We start from the raw sequence: 16,169 nt of genomic DNA, 5'->3' as shown, positions 1-16,169 counted from the left end.
CATGTTTATGTCACGTCTGTTAATCACACCAGAAGGGAAAAAAATACACAAACCCAGAATCTCACAGTGAAATATACAGTTGTGTGCTTATGTAAGTACAGTACAACTGTTCCTTCAGACCAGGACTATAAATAAGCACCACTCCTACGCATTCTGAGAAAAAATGAGAAAGACTATATGAGAAAGACTATAACCAACAGCTTCTGGTTCTTTATTTCAGGTTGATGTCCAGAGAGCACTGCTTTGAATAGGATGCCATGTTTAGTATTAAGTAAAGAGTCTCTGAGTTGTTATACCCTTAAAGGGGATATTAATGGGTCATCTAAAACCAAGCTTGCTAGTTGCTGGCTCATAATGAAATAAACTGTCAAGTACCAGTAACTGAGTATGAACTTGATGATATTCTTTGGCATGGTCAGTCTGATGAGATGTGATATTATGGCAGCTGCTGGTCAGGAGGTTGGATCATGTGTAGCCCAGGCAGTGATGCTGACGAGGATTAAACATCAGTGGACTGGACCGACTCCAACTCCAGCGACGACTTGCCCCGACATGAACTGGAAGAAGAAAAATAAACAGTAGACGCTGTACAGTTCCTGATATGAACTTGTGTCTTTGTGTCCAAAAAGATGTTTGCTCTGACATATTTACGTGAGATCACCCTTCCCCCCCCTTCTCTCCCTCTGCCAGCTTTCACACAGGGGCTCTGTTCTTACAGGTATGTTCACCTGCAGTCCCGCTGTTGATTTCCCATCAGAATGAGTCCTCTGTAGTGAGTCAGCCCTGAACAAAGCTCTCTGCAGTCCCTCTCTATCATGACCTCATGCGCTTGGTAAACAGAGGCTCACTGATTACAAGGGAGAGGAGAGAATGGGAAGGGCACTCGTATTGTACTGTATTTGCCAACAGCCCAGCAAAAAGGTGTGAGTCAATAGCTCATTGAATAAACCGCTGTACCCCTGGTCATATGTTTATTTTAGAGGAAAACAAACTGGGCTTGCCAACTTTTTTTAGGTTGGACAGAAATAAAAGAATCAGCAGCACCTATCTGATTCCACTGCTGAGGCCCCTCAAGGTGAGAGCTGACATGTTATCAGGACCAAGAGAGCAGTGATGGGGCCTCTGTGTTATCGCCCTGACGGAAAGCACCTCAGAAAGAAGTAAGCAACATCTGTGAGCGTGTGTGTGTGATCTAATCCTTCTGAGCCTGAACCTATGCAGCTGTTTGGCTAAATTAGTTTCATTATTTAGAAAAGCAGATGGATCCCTGTTTACATAGGAAGTGATGGTGGATTTGAAGATGTATAATGAGCCATGCATAGCCCTAATGAATAAAAAGTTCACCCAGCCCTAAATTTCAACAGCCATCTCTATAACAAGGCAGCAACACTAGGACTAGATTTCCTTCCTTTTGTGTTAAAAATAGTAAGTTATCTCAGCCTAATACTGTCTAACACATTCTGCCAAGTGAACCTTCCTGTGCAATCCCTGTACAGAGTGGAAAAATGATTATCAGCAGCGCTGTAAAACGCCTGCTGGCTCTAGAAATCTTCTCTGCTGTCATGTTAGTAATATAAAGTTTACAACTTGAAGAACTACTACGGCATCCCAATAATATGGCTATAATATTCCTTCTGTGAACAATAGTCTTGCGTCACACTGCTACTACAATACAAAGATCATTCATGAGCCAATACATAGTTGATAACAAGCTTAAAGCCAATAAAATAAAATGAAACTGATAGTCAGTTTTTTAATTTAGCCATGATATGACAGATGTAGTATTTCTTCATGATGTACTTTATAATACTTTACAAATGGCATATGAATTACTTGCTACTCTCCAATTTAGCCTCATAAACTGAGTTGATACATTGATTTTTGGCAGCTTTATTATTTTGTAATAAAAGGAAAATATTACAAGTATATATATTATAATTGTTTATTAAATATTGCAATGTAAACCTAATTGGAAATAGTTTAACCTCTTAAGGGGTTGAATGTTTTTTTATTTGTTTTTGGGGGGGGGGGGGTTGATTTTTTGTAATACTGCATACAAAAAATATATTTAAATGAGATAAAGTTTGAGTATTGTATGCATGGATGTTCTCTAATAACCAGACCTCCAGAGCCCTGGCCTTACTGCGGTGTGTGCCGCCCCCTGGTGGCCGTCACCGACCACTACACCAATATGTCCGCCTCCTCTTGAACTCGGAAACGAAACCTCTCATCAACACCGGATCATTTCCTGCGGGTCACATTTTTACTACAGTTTGAGAGAAATGGCGGACATGGATGAATTGTTCGGGAGCGACGGGGACAGCGACAATGAGCAGAGAGGTAAAGATGACCATGAACATCTCAGCTGTGTGTGAACTTTACATTTCAGAGGGGTAGAAACCCGGAACCTGAACGCCTCACGGACATGTGGTTGTGCATCAGCGGGGAACTGCTTTGTTAGAAACGGGTACACGAGTACCAGTGCGACGCCAGTCATTGTGTGTGTGTGTGTGTGTGTGTTGTTCCTTAGATAGGGTTAGCTGTGTGTTAATTAAGTGGAAGTCTCTCCACCTAACAGAGGAATGTAAAGACATTAACACATGTCCTCATTTACCTATTGTGCTGCAGAACTCTTAGTTTTATGAATTTCATCAGCAAACTGGAAGTTTCACATGCAAACAAGGCTCAAATGCAGAGTTAAATCACATTAGACTGAGGTACACTGACCTATTACACTGAAATTAGTTAAATCACATTTTCCATGAAGCCACAAACAAGTATGAATCAAATCATACCGTACAAATTCTAGTTAAGATGTAAAAAGTTTATTTAAAAGTCTCATAATATGCACATAACCAGTATGTAACTTATTCACAGTATGAATTGTGGTTGGCTTTATCACAGTATATTACATTTTTTAATGTTTTACACTCAGCAAACTGGAAGTTTCACATGCAAACAAGGCTCAAATGCAGAGTTAAATCACATTAGACTGAGGTACACTGACCTATTACACTGAAATTAGTTAAGTCACATTTTCCATGAAGCCACAAACAAGTATGAATCAAATCATAACGTACAAATTCTAGTTCAGATATAAAAAGTTTCTTTAAAAGTCTCATAATATGCACCTAAACAGTATGTAACTTATTCACAGTATGAGTTGTGGTTGGCTTTATCACAGTATATATATATATTTTTTAATGTTTTACTACTTTACTTTTCAATTGCACCACAACAGCTGTTTCACATATTTAACAACAGTATTGTGCTCAAATTAGTTTTATGAATTTCAGCAAACTGGAAGTTTCACATGCAAACAAGGCTCAAATGCAGAGTTAAATCACATTAGACTGAGGTACACTGACCTATTACACTGAAATTAGTTAAGTCACATTTTCCATGAAGCCACAAACAAGTATGAATCAAATCATACCGTACAAATTCTAGTTCAGATGTAAAAAGTTTATTTAAAAGTCTCATAATATGCACATAACCAGTATGTAACTTATTCACAGTATGAATTGTGGTTGGCTTTATCACAGTATATTACATTTTTTAATGTTTTACACTCAGCAAACTGGAAGTTTCACATGCAAACAAGGCTCAAATGCAGAGTTAAATCACATTAGACTGAGGTACACTGACCTATTACACTGAAATTAGTTAAGTCACATTTTCCATGAAGCCACAAACAAGTATGAATCAAATCATACCGTACAAATTCTAGTTCAGATGTAAAAAGTTTATTTAAAAGTCTCATAATATGCACATAACCAGTATGTAACTTATTCACAGTATGAATTGTGGTTGGCTTTATCACAGTATATTACATTTTTTAATGTTTTACACTCAGCAAACTGGAAGTTTCACATGCAAACAAGGCTCAAATGCAGAGTTAAATCACATTAGACTGAGGTACACTGACCTATTACACTGAAATTAGTTAAATCACATTTTCCATGAAGCCACAAACAAGTATGAATCAAATCATACCATACAAATTCTAGTTCAGATATAAAAAGTTTCTTTAAAAGTCTCATAATATGCACCTAAACAGTATGTAACTTATTCACAGTATGAGTTGTGGTTGGCTTTATCACAGTATATATATATTTTGTTTAATGTTTTACACTCGGTACTACTTTACTTTTCAATTGCACCACAACAGCTCAGCATGAAGTCTGTCCGATAAGTATTTATTTAACTGTGCAACAGTATTGTGCTGCAAAAGGGTTAGTTTTATGAATTTCATCAGCAAACTGGAAGTTTCACATGCAAACAAGGCTCAAATGCAAGTTAAATCACATTAGACTGAGGTACTCTGACCTATTACACAAAAAAGTTAATGTTACATACAATAGTCACATTTTCCATGCCACAACAAGTATGAATCAAATCTTATACCATACAAATTCTAGTTCAGATATAAAAAGTTTATTTAAAAGTCTCATAATATGCACCTAACCAGTATGTAACTTATTCACAGTATGAATTGTGGTTGGCTTTATCACAGTATATTACATTTTTTAATGTTTTACACTCAGCAAACTTTTTACATTGCAAACAACAGCTCAGCTTAAATGTTACATACATTGTCTTTTGCAGTGGTAGACCCAACAAATGAAATTAGTTAAATCACATTTTCCATGCAGCCACATACAAGTATGAATCAAATCTCATACCATGCAAATTCTAGTTCAGATATAAAAAGTTTATTTAAAAGTCTCATAATATGCACCTAACCAGTATGTAACTTATTCACAGTATGAATTGTGGTTGGCTTTATCACAGTATATTACATTTTTTTATGTGTTACACTCGCTACTACGTTGCTTTTAAATTGCACCACAACAGCTCAGCTTGAAGTCTGTCTGTGTGTTTACTGTCGAGGTTGTCTTTTGCAGTGGTGTTGTCAATATAACGCATATCAACAAATGAAATGTAAAATATAACTGAACCACCTGCACCAACTCTCTCTCAAATCCTGCTTTATGTTTGCCCACAGAACTTTATGTTATATGTACATTTTGCATAAAAGGACTGAAATCTACCTTTTATCTAATAAGCAAATGAGCTATTAATGTAGAGTGGGTCATGCAGTGTTTTAAGAATAATCATTGATATAGATATTGATGAAGAACTGTGCGAGAGCAATACAAATAACCTGTAATGGGCCTGACTGTGTCACTTAGCAACCACAACATTCACCCACTATAAACTGATGAACTCTACCATGTGCCAGAAGACTAACTTGTCTGCTTTTTTGTTTTAGTGTCTGGCTCTGGCTCTGGTTCAGACTCCGAGCAGGAGAGACCTCGATCTGCTAGCAACGCCTCGGCCAGTGGCAGCGGCAGCGACAGTGAGAGGGAAAGGAATGACGATGATGATGAAGGCCAGGAGGCGGGGAAAGCCAGTATCAATAAGGTGTGTGCCTGTGTTTGACTGATGACATTTAGTGTGACCCTGACTTAACTCCACCAGGACACGGTCTCAACAAAACAAATAGGATGACTTCTCTGTGCCATGCTTTCTCATTGAAGACAGAATTGTTTATCAAGAACAAAGGGCCATTTTGAGCTCAGGTTTGACTCTTTAAAGTCTGTAAGCAATGAAATCTAAGTTCAGAATTCTTATTGCATGTTGCATTATGTGCAAAATAATTAGGGAAATGTACGAATTTTTTTTGAAAAGGTTTAAATAGCAGACACACTGAGATATTATCATGGAAATAAGTCATTCTGCTGACCATTTAATTTGCGCTCACCCAAAATACATTTTAGTATGCAAGTATTTAATCTGATCAAAAGATACATTTGGACTGATTGAAAAGTATACTGGGATGATGCATGTGCACTCATACAGATTGACAAACAAAAACAATCCTAAATTGAAGTAGCTTGTGAATGTTTTGCAACCAGTAACAGCTATGAATACTATACTATGAATGATTCTAAGTCATGGAAGAAGGCCTTCACACTGCTTTGAATAATTTTTACATTCAGGCTATTTTTTTTATTTGCTCCAAGTCTGTTTCACACCGCCGGGGGTTGAAGCTGAAGAAATAAGACTTAAATTATCATACATAACATGATTTCCCCAAGGAGACGAATAAAGTTTCTTCTATTCCATAACAACACATCTGAGCAACACAATCATTTAATTGAATACACTATGGTCAGATCTACTCGTGCTTCAGATAAATCTAAGTGACCAGTGTAAACATGATGAATCCCACCAGTGCGAAAATGAGCGTGTGTTCATGAAAATAATAAATTAGCATAATTAACCACACAATAATACCATATAAGGCTATGTTTCCTTTCCCATATTTCCTATATTAAAGTCCTGCTTTTGGAGAGCCATAATGGAAAGTCTATAGTTTCTACCAGCATCACAACCAAAGAAAAGCCAAGGAATGGGGGAAAAATAACGAGTGCAGGTAATGCAGAGTCACCTGAGGGTCGTACTGTCGCTGAACTAAAGAAGAAATGGTTCAGTATGGAAACCGTCTCATCACAGCAAGGCGATCTATGTCTGCAACTGGATAGGGTCAAATCATTGAAGTTGTTACTATGTCCTTCATACAATAGCACCAATAGCCCATTTAAAGGAATGGTGATGTCGTTAGTCTTTATGAACAGACTTAGAATTATTTCTGCCTATAGTTCAAATTGCAGAGTCAAACAGGACAATGTCAACATAACTATGAAGTTTAATTTATTAAGGGTTTTAAAACTCAAAATTCCTTCAAAGAAATCCAATATACAATCCCTTAATGAAACATTAGGCTCCTGAGATCGACCTGGACCACCCTTAAATTGTGTGAAGAGAGAATAAAAAAAAGAAACCTTGAGAATGTTGCAAGTTCTCCTAAATCACTTGTAGAAACAACTTAAGTATGGAACTGTCCGTAGAGTGGTCCTTGCGTGAGGCCTCTCTCACAAACGTACTCTTATTTCCTTATATCTAACAGGAGCTGTTTGGAGACGACAGTGAGGACGAGCAACACAGTCAACACAGCGGCAGCGACAACCAGTCGGAGCGGTCGGGGAACCAGTCTGACGCCAGCATCCACTCGGACCAGGCGGACAACGATCACTCCGATGCTGAGCAGCACAGCGGCTCGGAGCGCGGCCATCGGGACGAGGACGAAGACGAAGAGGACGCTGGCCGCCGGTCGGAGGCAGGAAGCCCGGCTGGAAGCCCGGCTGGAAGTCCGGCAGGAAGCCCAGTTGGAAGCCCAGTTGGAAGCCCGGCTGGCAGCGTGATGTCTGGAGAAGGGAGCCCTCGCTCTGAGAGGGGAAGTGTCCGTTCGGACAGAAGGTACGCCAACACACTTTGGAGGTTTCTCATTGTAAAACTGATTTGACTCGATGCCGGAGGGGACACCAACTTATACACTATTTACCAGAGTTTTGTAAAACTACATTACCCAGCTGACATTTCTTAGACATAAAACAAATGTTAACTAACCTGTAATATTGTTATGTTGACCTGATTTGAATTTCTTTATATATATTTCTTCCAATGCATTTGTTTGAATCCAGCGTTCACAGTGATCCCGGGACTCCGCAGTCGGGGCCGGGCACCCCTCAGTCCGACGCAGAAGTGTCCGGCAGGGAGAACCAGTCAGACGATGAGAAATGGGAACGAGGGGCTAAGAGCGACCAGTCGGAGGATGAGGAGGAGAAACGCCATTACTCCGACGAGGAAAGAGAGAACTCTGATGACGAGGGGCCGAGGAACAGGAAGTCAGGTACTCCTAGGGTCTGGTGTAAAAGATGGAGGGGAAATTGGACTTGAATTGGATCAGGAGCCTGTCCTCAGTGATAATCCGGACACATCCGGATTTTGTGGAAAAGGATTAGGGCCATATGTGAAAATTTTATCCCGAGGTTAATCTCAGCACTCTGAGATTAATAGGAGATTAATTTCTCTCTTTGACTTTTTGAATGTGGTAATGATCCTTTTTCTCTTTTAAGTAAGATGTGTTCATGCGTCCCGTACCTTCAGTTTATACCGTCATGTGGAAATTGAACTGCTTCATCACCTGTTGTTGTTTTATTCTTTTCAGAGTCTCCAAAGGGCAGTGATAGTGAAGATGATTTCCTCAGACAGAAAACCAAAGCGAAAGCTGCCTCTGATTCAGATTCAGACAGCGATGTCGGAACAAAGAAAGGTAAGAAACGCTTTCAGCAAAGACAGTTTTTGTTACTTCAAACCTAACCTCTTTCTTTCACAGTAGTATCTCCAATTCAAACTTGGGAGTTCATTTTATCAGTTGGAGCAGACATTGTCATTTGTACCGCGCTCATGTACTTTAAAGTAGTCCTTCTTCCATTCTGTTCACAGTAAAGAAGACGGCAGCAGATGACCTGTTTGGAGAGGCTGACGACATCTCTTCAGACAGCGATGCAGAGAAGCCTCCGACCCCGGGACAGCCCCTGGTATGAGTCTGTCCTCCTGCTCTCTGTCTCTTTCTTCCACTCATCATCAAGCCTCTTTAATTGTGCCCAGTTTCTTTTCACAAGTGTTCCCAAATCTCTTTTTCCCAGAGCCCCTTGCTAAGCCTCTCTGAGCTGATCCCTATTAATACGGGACATTGAATCATACAGTGCTTTCTGAAATGTTCTCTTCCTCTCCCTCTCTGGTGTGTGCGTATGTGCGTGTGTGTGTGTGTGTGTGCGTGTGTGTGTGTGTGTGTGTGTGTGTGCGTGTGTGTGTGTGTGTGTGTGTGTCCAGGATACAGAGGATGGGATGGACGGGGACCATGCAGAAGAGGAGCCTACAGCTGAAACCCGTATAGAAGTAGAGATCCCAAAAGTCAGCACAGACCTAGGATCTGACCTTTATTTTGTCAAGCTGCCCAACTTCTTGTCTGTGGAGCCAAGGTCAGAACAATGGCACCGTCGATAAATATAATAAAAGCACATATTGTACTTGATGAGCTCTAAAGCCTGTTAAAATGGAGGGAAAAGATAAAGAAGAAGGAAAACAGAGGCAGAGTTTATACTTATTTTGGAGTGTTCCGCTAACTCTGTGAGGTCTTGATGAGCATAAAATCCTCTGCATAGCTAAAAGGTTTACTCATTTAGATTTATTTCAACCCTTCCAGACCCTTTGATCCTCAGTACTATGAGGATGAGTTTGAGGATGAAGAGATGCTGGATGAGGAGGGACGGACCAGGCTCAAGCTGAAGGTGTGTAGTCCATGTCTGTGTGTTAATAGGTTTATTGTTCTCTATGTGGACTGATGTGTCTGTAGCGCCCAGGGTTGACTCTTTCTCTGTCACAGGTTGAGAATACCATCCGTTGGCGAGCCAAGAAAGACGAGGAGGGAAATGAAGCCCGCGAGAGCAACGCGCGCATTGTCAAATGGTCTGATGGCAGGTGTGTGTTATGTTGAGTGGGGTGTGTGAGGTTTATTACACCCTGTACAGGACGTCCTCTGTTCTTTCTCTGGTTTTAAATGTCTTCTTTTTTTTCTCTTGCCACAGCATGTCCCTCCACCTGGGGAATGAAGTGTTTGATGTTTACAAAGCTCCTCTCCAGGGAGACCACAACCACCTGTTCATCCGACAGGGCACCGGACTGCAGGGACAGGCCGTGTTCAAAACCAAACTCACATTCAGGTAACACAGGGACATGCCATCGTTGTTATCGTTGACAGGCTGCTATTAAGACGTGACACAGAGATGTATCTTTTCACTTGAGACAGAAACTGGTTGCTAGGGATACTCCTCCTCTGTCCTCCCTGACATCCGCACATGCACTCAATTAGCCCCAGGCTGCCTCTGATTCACAACAACAACAATAGCAGCCTTGTTTCATTCAGATATGTACTCTATGCTGTAAGTCCTGGATCACCTAGTGCAAGCTGCCCAGGTTTTCTCCCAGTAAGAAGTGTGTAAGCCTCTTAGAGGCCCCCAAGTCCACCTGGATATTCTGTCTCCTCAGACCACATGGGACAAATAGGACACTGGCCAAAGCTGCTTTTATGCACAACAGCCTTCCACACTGCCAGACAGGACATTACCATTTGTTCTGGTTGTGTAATATAATCAAAGCATAGTTTTGATTTGGATTAGAGCTGAAGCTGCTCAGGGTACAAATTGTTAGGACACAGCGTTTTTCTTTTCAAGAGGCAACATCGCAAATGAATAGAACAAAAACAATGACGCAGGATTGAAACACAGTGTAGGCTGAGTTAATTATTCATGTCATTGCAACATGTTCATGCTTTCAAATGGCTTTTAGTGGTCTCACAGCAGGATCATGAATTAGTTGTACGTTAAACTAAAAAAACAACGAACAAACATGTTGCAAAAATAATAGTTAATGTGATCATTTGGGGTTTTAGTTCTCTCTTGTTGAGTGAAATTGAGCAATTTTATTAGAAATAGCTAAGGTGAGGCAGCATTAAATGTAGGTATCTATGCAGGCAGAAAAAAAAAAAAATGCTTCCTTCAAAACCACTGGGATACCAAGATATTAAATGGCCAATGTCATAAATGATGGTGAGTTCGAGGATGTACTGGTTTTGTAGTGGGTGTGGAAAAACATCACAACAGTGTTTTGCTGTGAGGTCTGCTACCAGTTTCAAGTCATAGGAAGGAAGTCTGAGGTGAATGATGCTAAGAGGTGCTGGAGCTTTCCTGCAAACAAATACTTATGTTTGCATTTCAGTATTTCTAGGCAAAACGTTTTGTGCAGAGAAATACTCGTAATACTCTAAACATTGAGTGTGTACTTAAACAGGTTTGGCAGCAGTAGTGTGTTTATGCCCAAATGTTCTAAGTGAATATTTGAATGAATATTCTTTTAAAAGCACTTGGAAATATGCACCTTAAATCCAACATTGTGTTTCTTCTGTATTCGCAGGCCCCACTCCACAGACAGCGCCACCCACAGGAAGATGACCCTGTCTCTGGCTGACCGCTGCTCCAAGACACAGAAGATCAGAATCCTTCCCATGGCGGGACGGGATCCTGAGTCGCATCGCAATGAAATGATCAAGGTAACCCACTCTCTCACTCCGTCCATCTGTGCCGTTCTAATCATCTTTCCTCATTCCGGTTTGAGAATGACTAAGTTGCCACAGGGACCGAGGCATGAGGCCAGATGTTGACAAGCATCAAGTCCAGTTACATAAAGACGTAACCCGACGTGCTTGCATAATGGGGTCACTCTGTGGTCACTGAAATGGAAGTAATGTCAGCAAGTCTGGAGGGGGTGCTGGTTATGTATCTGCTGTCAACCATAACAAGTGTTGCTGATAGCATGATTATTAGTTTCACTGCACTCAGTGCTCAACTGGGGCAGTATGACTTTGATACAGATTTTGTCTACATGCTTGTAAGCACTTTAAGTATCAATGTAGTCTGGTACAGCATGATCTGTAACTTTAAGGTGCTACATACCAAATCTTAGAGAATTTTCTGTTGCCTCTCTACGGCTCTCAACATGGCAGCTAAGCGCTAAAAGGTGATAACAGTGCTAACAATGACAACAGTGCTGACAGAGCCAACAGTTATGACCTGAGGGTGAACATGGCTGTGAGTGCTAAGCTTCTGAGATGGTGCGGTTGGTCGGGAAGGTTGTTATTAGCTGTAACCGCCGTATGAGAACAGAGCGGGAGCTGTTAGCTACAAACATGCTCTGAAAGCATGCGTAGCATGCCCGGCTATGTAAAACGTTATTGTTCAATAGTTCTCTGCTGAGGTAGACATTACTCCACTATATCTTCACATAGCAAATAGTTGTTTTCTCCCATATTGATGCCCTTTTAAATTAGTGTAATTAAAATCGTAATAACATGACTTTCCTCGTCATTTGCAAGTGTACTTGCCAGTTGCATTTGTACTGGCATTAATCTACAACAGAAGGTTGGAGAAGTTGTTATTTTTTGTTTGTTTTTCAATGGGCATCTTAATTACCATGTGAAAGAGCCAACAAACCGCTTATTCAGCTGGGGGGTGACTTGAAAGGCGTTTGGCTAACTAACACCAGCAGATTGGTGGCCAAAATTGGCTGGTGGAGGACTGCAAATATTGGTAAATAAAACATTGATGCAGTAAGTAAATGTAAACAGTCATGGCAGTCATGCTTATAGTCCATATATTGACATGGAGCTGCTTCTTTTAACCTGTACTATATCTTTGGGTTTAGCGCTCCGATTGTAGTGTTTAAACTGAATAACATGGCAGCTCTTCAGAGAAGATGAAACCCCCTGAACTTGCAACGCCTTGAGTTTCAGTGTAGCCTCAGACCTTTAACTGTAACCCCACTCTCCGTATTTCTGTCCTTTCACTGCCTTGAGCTGTCCATTTAAGAGTCTTTATTATTCCCTGTAGGAAATGGCTTTGTTACAGCAGCCATTATATCAATCACAAAACAATAAGCAGGATATGTGTACTCAAGGAGGTAGATATGAAACAAAGTACAGTAAAAAACATATATAACAGACTTAACTCTGAGACAAGAAACTGAACTGCTTGATCCATACTGACATTTTAAATATATTCTGAACATGTACTGTACAATGATGGCGATAATAGTATATGGTTAATATAGGTTAATATTAAAGGGGAAAATACCTTACTTCTATTTCAGATGTGATTCTGAAAACCTCATTATATAGCAATATCATGTAACTTTTATCATATATAACCGTTTAAGACAGGGGTGTCAAACTCAAATACACAGTGGGCCGAAATAAAGAAATTGATACAAGTCAAGGGCCAGATGGGTTCAACGTTTATTGAAAACTTATTGAAAGAACCTTAGTGCACATATTGAACCTGGAACTAACAAGGCCTATAGAGTATTGCCTATAAAACAACATTAATTATGAAATAAGAATTATAAATAATACATAAATAAAAGTAATAAAATCAGTGGTACACAAGTGGTATGTAATACAGACTGTGAGGCGCGCGTTCGCGGGCCCGCGATTGATGTGCCGACACACGGACAGTGCATTGTGGGATTTGTAGTATTTTGGTGGTGCGTGCGATATACCGGCGGGCCAGCTCTAATAGTAAATAGATTTTATCATGCGGGCCAAAGATAATTCATTCACGGGCCGGATGTGGCCCGCGGGCCTTGAGTTTGACACATGTGGTTTAAGATATTTGATAATGAATACAAAATATTGCAGCCTAAACCAAACCTCTCAGTTGGTTTTGATAAATGGCTGCATCCTACCTCTCCAAATAGTATGTTCATTCTTGTTATTCATGTACAAATGTGGAGACAACATTAAAACCAGCTTACAATAAGAGAAATGAATGAAATCCTTATCCACAACCATCACAGGACCATACAGTGAATTTCTTATCGCATGAATTATGCACAAAGATTACCCGCTAGAAACAAAATGACACACTCAAAGCCAGTGCTTTAAAATAATTCCCACTGGTGTGTCTCCCGGCAGAAAGAGGAGGAGCGGCTGCGAGCTTCCATCCGCAGAGAGTCCCAGCAGAGGAGGATGAGGGAGAAGCAGCACCAGAGAGGCCTGAGCAGCAGTTACCTGGAGCCCGACCGCTACGATGACGAGGAGGAGGGCGAGGAAGCCATCAGCCTGGCAGCCATCAAGAGCAAATACAAGGGAGGAGGAGGCCTGAGAGGTGAGGACGAATAGACCGTCACATTTTTCTTTTTTCAGAAGCTCTCACAAGGGTTTTATGAGGTCACTGAGTTCTAATGAACATCCTCCTTTTTTTATTCCCCCCCTCTCAACCCAATCCAGAGGAGCGAGCGAGGATCTACTCATCAGACAGTGATGAAGGCTCTGATGATGACAAGGCCCAGAGGCTGATGAAGGCCAAGAAGCTAGACAGCGATGAGGTGGGTGTAGTATCCTGCTGGACAGACAGGGGGCAGTGTGACGCAGTTCATTGAGGAGCTTAAAAAAGACAACTTGTAACCTTGTTCATGTGAACTGAGCAGGACAAGAAATACTTGTCCTTTTTTAATGAGCATGCACTTCATACTGCACACACAGCACTGCCAGAAAACACAATGCAACTGTTACATGACAAACTGAAAGTACTGAATAGTACACAATGTCTGCTGCTGTCAGCATCTGAGCGTCAAATGTCCCGTTCTGTTCTGTGCAGGAGGGCGAAGGGTCGGGCAAGAGGAAGGCGGAGGACGACGAGGAAGTATCCACCAAGAAGGCCAAGAAATATGTCATCAGCGACGAAGAGGAGGAGGAGGGGGAGGAGGAGGGGGAGGCGGAGGCGGAGGTGGAGGCGGAGGTGGAGGAAGAGGCGGAGGAAGAGGAAGAAGAGGATGATGAATAATTCACTTTTTTTATTATCATTCCCCTGTATTAGCAGTGCTCAGCCCACATGGCATATAAACAGCCATATCTTGTTTTGTATATTTTCTTAAGACCTGCCTGTGGGTGAGTGTGATTGTATGTTTTGCTTGTTTATGTTGTGTACAGAAAAGGTGAGAAATAAAGAAATGGTTGTCTTATGTAACCAAAGTTTCCCAAGGCCCCTTTTTTTCAATATATTTATCAGCATTATGATTCATATTCATGACTCAAGCTGTTGTGAGTCCATGAAACAAACTGTTTAGTCCAGTTTACCAACTAAACCGAGGTTAATAGGATAAGTGCTCTAGGTTGATTTGAGAATAAATATAGGTTAATAGCGTAGCGTCAACGCCTGCTTCTTACATGCATAACGAAACACATAGTTGTGGATTGAACAGTGTGCCAGTTTAGCTTTGAAGTTCATGTAGTTCACGTGGGTGAGAATGCGCCCTTGAGGAAAGAACTGGAGAGGGGAGTTGTGGGACGAATCTCAACTGGTGTTAAAAGAACCAACTAAACCCAACTGACAGGAGAGGCCAGAGAACAGGGGATCAGGGAGCAGTAACCCTGTGAGAGAGGATCCTCCTCCAGCCCGGGCAGGAAACAGAAGGAGAAGAGGCCTAGCTAAGAGTTATGGGTCTTATAAATACAAGTTGGCATTGGTCCCCACTCCATTTTCATCTCCACACTCATCACCCCGCCTCTGCAAACAGCCACAACTTAAAGACACTTCTGGTGATATTGGTCAGTTGTCCCAACAAATCCTTTATTTGAATTGACAGAGTTTTGACAATATAGCGTTCCAACAAGAACCACAATACGAAATAACTATATAATTGTTTTGTTGACTTGACTTTAATTATATTTTAGGAATAGTTTATTCCACTTTATTATTAAAAGATAAATCTATCTAGCACTAATTACCTGTATGACATTAATCCGATAATTAAATGCAAAATGCACTCAAACAAGACAGTCTACAGCCACACTATCAGCTCTGTGGGGCTGTGGGTAATGTTACAGGCACATTGGTGCTTTGAACTAAAGGCTAATGTTAGCATGCTAACATGTTGAAGTTTAGCAGGTAAAATGTTCACCATGTTCACCATCTTGGTTTACCTAGTGAGCTTATTGGCACTTTATAGTCGTCTGGGGATCAGAAATATCAGTACAAAATCTCATCTCAATAAATCCAATGAAATATTCCAGTCAAAACCAAATTGGCGGACTGGGGACAGACTGACATGCCGTCCATGGAGCATATACAGTATATATCAGCATAAATATATATATTTGTTTATATCATCTCTGCCGGGAGGATCATGCGAACGGTCGCATGAGTGTGTGTGTGTGTGTGTGTCTGTGTGTGTGTTTGTGTGTGTGAGAGTGTGCACCTCTGTGTCCGTCCAATGCTTATCTCATATTCTGCTGCAGCAAATTTCATAATATTTTGGATGACCAGTTATGGCTGCATGCTCAAGGACCTCTTGTGGTTGCAGTGACTCACTCCTTCTCAAAACACCTTTTTATTGACGTATATTGCCATTGACTGCCTGCTGAATTCTAGCTGACTAATCTCAACCGACCGCTGGCCAGTTATGGGGCGCCCACAGGGGGGATAACAGGTATGTTTGCCTAACAGTCAATTAAATGGATGGTTTGTCTGGAAAGACAGCTTGCTGAGTTTTCTTTTGTTTTTGGTAAGATTGTATTACGTTACTCATACACCAACTTTGAGCCAATCAACTGCATACATCGCTGTGTGTTTTAAGATAAGATAAAATAAGATAATCCTTTATTAGTCCCGCAGTGGGGAAATTTATGAAGCCACACAGCCAAT

General features: G+C 41.0%; 1 protein-coding gene across 1 annotated transcript; it reads left to right on the top strand.

Moving 5' to 3' along the window:
• The first annotated feature begins 2,199 nt into the window (after positions 1-2,199).
• Positions 2,200-14,476, top strand: leo1 (LEO1 homolog, Paf1/RNA polymerase II complex component). The gene is made up of 14 exons (XM_054614790.1): positions 2,200-2,340; positions 5,276-5,427; positions 6,977-7,326; positions 7,551-7,759; positions 8,078-8,182; positions 8,356-8,450; positions 8,746-8,894; positions 9,119-9,203; positions 9,299-9,393; positions 9,501-9,635; positions 10,885-11,020; positions 13,439-13,631; positions 13,754-13,851; positions 14,124-14,476. The coding sequence occupies exons 1-14, from the start codon at positions 2,283-2,285 to the stop codon at positions 14,307-14,309; spliced, it is 2,046 nt and encodes a 681-aa protein (XP_054470765.1). The 5' UTR covers positions 2,200-2,282; the 3' UTR covers positions 14,310-14,476.
• The last annotated feature ends 1,693 nt before the right edge of the window (positions 14,477-16,169 follow it).

This window comes from Anoplopoma fimbria, chromosome 2 (assembly GCF_027596085.1).
Source record: "Anoplopoma fimbria isolate UVic2021 breed Golden Eagle Sablefish chromosome 2, Afim_UVic_2022, whole genome shotgun sequence".
In the NCBI taxonomy this organism is placed as follows: domain Eukaryota; kingdom Metazoa; phylum Chordata; class Actinopteri; order Perciformes; family Anoplopomatidae; genus Anoplopoma; species Anoplopoma fimbria.
The sequence above is the reverse complement of the archived record's forward strand: the minus strand, read 5'-3'. Positions and strand labels throughout refer to the sequence as shown.

Bases quoted from the DNA above. Each gene is read 5' to 3' on its own strand.
- leo1 (XM_054614790.1), top strand. From the start codon at position 2,283: ATGGCGGACATGGATGAATTGTTCGGGAGCGACGGGGACAGCGACAAT. The intron at 2,341-5,275 runs GTAAAGATGACC...TTTTTGTTTTAG, and splicing joins CAGCGACAATGAGCAGAGAG to TGTCTGGCTCTGGCTCTGGT. The intron at 9,394-9,500 runs GTGTGTGTTATG...CTCTTGCCACAG, and splicing joins GTCAAATGGTCTGATGGCAG to CATGTCCCTCCACCTGGGGA.